At 37.3% G+C, this 5,670-nt stretch overlaps 2 protein-coding genes across 2 annotated transcripts; one reads left to right on the top strand and one right to left on the bottom strand.

Moving 5' to 3' along the window:
* Positions 1 to 267: 267 nt before the first annotated feature.
* Positions 268 to 764, bottom strand: NUU61_002613 (uncharacterized protein; the record flags this gene model as incomplete). Its single annotated transcript, XM_056653195.1, has 2 exons — positions 268 to 553; positions 628 to 764. 2 exons carry the CDS (start codon positions 762 to 764, stop codon positions 268 to 270), a joined length of 423 nt encoding a protein of 140 aa, XP_056514262.1.
* An 801-nt stretch (positions 765 to 1,565) lies between these two features.
* Positions 1,566 to 2,579, top strand: NUU61_002612 (uncharacterized protein; the record flags this gene model as incomplete). The annotated part of the gene is made up of 1 exon (XM_056653194.1): positions 1,566 to 2,579. The coding sequence occupies one exon, from the start codon at positions 1,566 to 1,568 to the stop codon at positions 2,577 to 2,579; it is 1,014 nt and encodes a 337-aa protein (XP_056514261.1).
* Between the last annotated feature and the right edge of the window lie 3,091 nt (positions 2,580 to 5,670).

Raw genomic sequence — 5,670 nt, 5'->3', positions numbered from 1 at the left:
CACAGTCAATTAATCATGCAGGTACCCTTGATTTTCAAACAAGACAGCAGTCGTATGGGGCAAACTTAATTTATGCATATTCATTTTAGTGATTGTACGATGTGGTGGCTAACAACTAATATTGAACATGGGGAAGAGTGTGTGTGAGAGTGAGTGAGACATATCATGTAGTCGAGCCTGAGCCTTAGGCAACTAGGCTACCAAACAGGTTGCGACATCAGCCTCATAACGAATTGACAGTTCACTTAGACTGCGACCATCATTATTCTAAGCTGAACGGAAAACTTCAGTTAACTCCATCAGTAACTTCTTTCCATCAACAATGGCCACAGTCGCCAAGGTAACAGTTGATTCCCGCTTCTCTAGACCATTTTGCTTATCCTTCAAAATGAATGTAGATATATGTGCAACCGAGCCCCCGCTATTGACAGCCTCACTTGCCTCGCGAGTTGCAAGCAGTTCCCGGTTGCTTTCGAGTGAAAGTTCATACTGTGCACGGTTCCTGGCGATGGCATTTTTGTAGTCCTCGTAGGCCAGGGCGGTGCCGTTGATCCTAATGTCACCGTTAGGAGGCCTTAAACCATGGACCAACGAAGATGCTCTGGGGGCTGGGAAAAATTCACATACCTTACTTTAAGATCACGACTGAAGCTGGTTTCAATCGTCTGTTCGGATAGTTCGTCATCGGGCTGAAAAAATGCGAGATGGAGGATATGATCAACCCATTCACCCAAAGGAGTGGTGTTTTGTGATGGTGAGGACATTTTGTGCCGTGTTTGTTGTGAACCTGAGAAAACTGGTACAGACGCTTAAATATTGAATCTGGAAAATTACAGGAAGGAAAACTGTAGTTAAGATCAAACTATATATACCCATGAGTATATTAGCCTTTACAATAAGTCTCATCATAACGTCCCTATGGCAAGGTCTGCCAGCAGCGGAAGACAGTTCCTCCGGTTGTTCAATACACGACTCGATCTGCAAGGCTGCGGAAGTGCAACCGTAACAATTCAGTGGGTGCCATCTCTACTGTGGAAGACTGTAATATGACGTCATAAGTAATTACCGCAGCGGACTTGGGTGGGGACTGTGGAAGAGCCTCTTTCGATGTGCTTGCGGAGCTCTGCGTGAGGAGCAGAGGATTAGTCAACAAACACTGGAAAAAGAACCAATGACCAGGTGCTTGCCCTTTTCTGTTACAAAGTCCCGCCAGGAGTTCCGCCAGGTGTTCCACAAACTGGATTCGAAGCCAATCAGGGATGGTCGGAAGTGCCACATCGCGCCACGGGTGCCAGGAAATCTTGGCGACGAATAAGGACGGGATTATCTACTAGTTAATTAACGTAGTACATAGGGCCGAGCGACGTCTTCCGCAGAGATTCTGCACGAAAGGAACGTTAGCCAGGGAGAGCAGTATGCTCACGTATAAAAAGCGTATAGCAGACCAAGTCATCTTCTACAGCTAGCAATCATCGTGTGATTCTTCTTTTTCGATTTATTTCTTGTCTCTGCATTTACTCTCTGCAATTTCGGTTTGCAGTTTTCATACCTTATCTATCTAAAATATGCCTCCAACCGGAACCTGCTCCGTTGACTCGCATGAACCAAAGACAATGTTGGCCGTTTCTGCCACGGCACCCAATGCTGAGAATCCACTATTAGGATTAAAAATTGACCGCGTTCCTCTCCCAAAAGTCCCTAAGGGTTGGGTTCGAGTGAGATTGTCTGCTGCTGCACTCAACTACCATGATATTTTTACACTTCAGGGAGTTGCAGTTCATCCTCTCAAATTTCCACGAATCCTGGGATGTGAAGGTTGCGGGACCCTTGATGATGGCACGCCGGTTATCTTGTATCCCGTCATGAACGATCCGGACTACCTAGGCGACGAGACCTTAGATCCCCACAGACATGTCTTTCATGAGATCACCGAGGGTACTCTGGCTGAATATGTCATTGCACCTTCACGAAACGTACTCCCGCGGCCATCTGACCTTGATGCCACGCACGGTGCGGTGCTAGGCATTTCTTGGCTTACCGCGTACCGCATGATCTTTACAAAGTCTGGTCTCCGGCCAGGTCAGACAATGCTTGTCCAGGGCTCATCCGGCGGGGTTTCCACAGCGCTGATTCAATTAGGTGCCGCCGCTGGAATACGCGTCTGGTGCACCGGTCGGTCAGCGGAAAAAAGAGATCTTGCTGTGAAGCTTGGGGCAGAGCGAACATTCGCCCCGGGTGAGCCCCTTCCTTCCCAAGTCGATGCAGTGTTCGATACATCCGGCGCGGCTACTTGGGAACATTCGCTGGCATCCGTGAAGCCAGGGGGCTCGATTGTCACTTGTGGTGCCCATAGGGGATTTAAGGTCTCGATGGATCTACTCCGTATTTTCAATGATCAAATCAGCATCCATGGAGTATATGCAGGGACACTGAGGGAGTTCAAGGATCTCATTCAATTTGTCATTAGCAAAAGGATTTCTCCCATGATCGGTGCTGTTGTCCCACTATCAGACGCCCACAGAGCAATGAAGGATATTCTCGAGGGTGTCACATCGGGCAAGACTGTGCTAACCGCATAGGCGTATGGCCACCTTGCATGTCAAGCAGATTGGGTCAGGGTGCTTATTTCATCACCGTGTATAGCCCAATTTGTTAAAGTTCCCGTCCCCGTCCTGACCTTTTTATACGTAATCAAGACTGTTCATCATGTTTTGTGCAATCTAAACCATGAATGCCATTACGTTGAGATTTCCATCCATTAGATCTATTAAGATATTGCGTTTCTTTAGGCCCTACTTGATGACATTCGCTACATGGTTGGGGTGGGCGTCTAAATGGCTGGGAAAATGACGGTCCTGGTTCCGCCAAGGTAGCAAGTTACCAACCCCTGGATGATATGGGGAAATCGTAAACTAGGTAGCGGAAATTCAATACCAAGGCACTGTAGTAACAGAATTGTTCGCAGTAAAGGACTAAAAGCACCTCTATTTTGTGATGATGATGCAAGATATGAAAGGTCAGACTCTGCCATCATAAATCTCGCGGTTTGCCTAGGCTACGTTCAAGGGTTCGTTTTGGGGTAAAACCAGCTCTCTTCACGCATCCTTGCTTTTATTCATCCACTGTGCGCTAATTACGTTTCTGAATGCAGAATATTCCGGCTATTCGGAGATCTCAATCAATGCCGACACATCTTTTTCGCAGGCTGCCACGACACTGGATTTTCCTCTATGTTGACCCCATACAAAGGGAGAAGTGGCACGTTACGCTCATCAAAGCCGCTTCCTTTCATCGTGAATTTGAAGATCTATATCTACCTATCAGAGGGCTACCATCTGTCTTCGTGTCGAGCCACTGGCTTGTACTCCGCCAACCGGCACTCCGATTATGACAATGAATACCACAAATGGTGGCACAAGGGCTGTCTGTAAACATTATCAGAAAGTATAATTTTGCGCCGCTCTCCCCTATTTTTTGATCTTCATCATTTGAAAGAAAGCTCACAATGGCATGAATGATTTGACTAGAATATTAATTCAATGATTACGATGGCGAAGTGAAAATGTCGCCCCAGGGCACCAGATCAGTTGGAATGATCTTCACATAGTGGGAGCTGTACAGATCTACTCGAGATTAGTTTACCTACTTCATTTACCTTCGAATAATTCTGCAATTCTAGATTAAGAGAACTCTATACCTATCGCCGTTACCCTGGTCCCAAAATACTCTCTTGGCAGTGTGTTGGTACGATGCCAAGTTATAACGATAGGTGTCGAGGAAATGGACCCGTTATTTACGCCCGCAACTGATTGGTTCGCCAAGTGTGGACCACTCTTGTATGTACTACTATAGACTTTAAATATATATTTTTAGGTTTAGTATAAGAAAGGGTTAGCTAATATCTTTTTTCGCCTATATATACCTACTATATAATATAATTTTTACCTTAAAGTCTTAAATTAATAAATTAATATATTATATATTCTAAATATATTATTACTATATAATATTCTTTTTATAAAGTATAAGAGTTATAATTATAACTTATATTAGAACGAAAATAGTACTTAATAATAGTAATTTCTAGGTTTTTTACTATTTTTACTCTTTTTAAGTAATATAGTTAAAGATACTATAATATAAGAGAAGTTATAGATAAATTATTAATAGAAGTTATAGAACCTAATAAAGATTTAGATATTATAGTAGCTCTTAGGTTCTAGCTATAAAATAATAGTATTAATCTATTATTAGTCTATCGATATACTATCTAAATTTATAATAAATCTAAGAAATTCTACTCTTTTTTAGTAAAATATATATTTTAAAGGTTTTATAAAGTCCTATTTCTTTTATTTTTTTAAGGATTTACTAGATATAACGAGTATATAACTCGTGGTTTAATAAGAATATTAGAATATTGTCTAAATATATAAGATAGGAGATATTAAATAATCCTTATAAAATAGTATAAATATAATTCTAGAAGGTAATAAGAGTATTAGTTAAACTAAATAATATAATTACATACTTAAAGTAACTATAATATATATAAAATATAGTTTTTTATTCTTTACTCTCTTAGATATAAATATAGTAGTAGATATTCTAGATATTAATCTTATTAAAGTATTTTACTTCTAAAAGTATATTAGTCTATAAAATAATAAATAGTTATTTTCTAGCTTAATAATATAATTTTATAAGTTATTAGATTAAAGGATTTATAATTATTTCGCTAAGAAGATATCAATAAATTAATATAGTTCCGGTAGTATTTCTAAAGGATAAATAGTTAGTTCTCTATTTTTTTATAGAGTAATTAGACTTCCTTTAGAAGTTTTATAATAATATAGATAATAACGCATTATAATATTTTTTTATAAGTTTCTAAACTAGTACTAATTTAATATTAGTAGCTTTAAATTACTAACTTAGTTTTATAATAAAATATAGACGCGATATTTAATAAATATTATTATCAAGAGTAAGATTAGATTTCTTTATTTATAAAAATCTTTATTAATCGCGAGATAAAAGCGAATTAGTAATTTAGTAGTCTCTTAAGAGTTAATAAATATAATAAATATCTTCTATGTATTATATAAAAAGATTTCTTAATTATCTATTATTCTAAATAATATTAATAATAATTTTACTCTTTATAATTTATATTTTTCTACAAATTTAATTAATAATATTAATTTTAACGTAGATATATATATATTTTAATTTTTTTCTATAGTAATACTAGAATATAAAAATAAATTATAGTTCTTATTTAGAGTAATAGAGTTAGCTATGTAAGATTTAGACCAACTTATTATTATTTTCTAATTTAATCTAAGTAGCTATTTATATACTAGCTTTCTTATTTAATTTATTAAGGTAATAATTAATAAGAAAGGTTTTATTTTAATAAATATAATATCGAAGGTTTTTTTATTCTTTCCAATTAGGTTCCTTTCCTTTTTTTAGATCCTTTTTTTAGGTCTTTAAGGTTTATAGTTTAATTAATATTAATTTATCCGAAATTACTTATTTATAGGTTTTTTAAGGATTTTAGGGCCTTTTCGTTTTTATATCAATTATAGTAATCTTTAGTAATATATAGCTAGGGATATTATCTTATCTTGGTTTTTAGATAGTTTATATATATATTTCTATATA

The sequence above is a fragment of the Penicillium alfredii genome (genome assembly GCF_028826965.1).
Source record: "Penicillium alfredii strain IBT 34128 chromosome Unknown utg000004l_segment0_segment0, whole genome shotgun sequence".
NCBI lineage: Eukaryota > Fungi > Ascomycota > Eurotiomycetes > Eurotiales > Aspergillaceae > Penicillium > Penicillium alfredii.
Note: the sequence above shows the minus strand (reverse complement) of the source record. Positions and strands in the feature narration are given on the sequence as shown.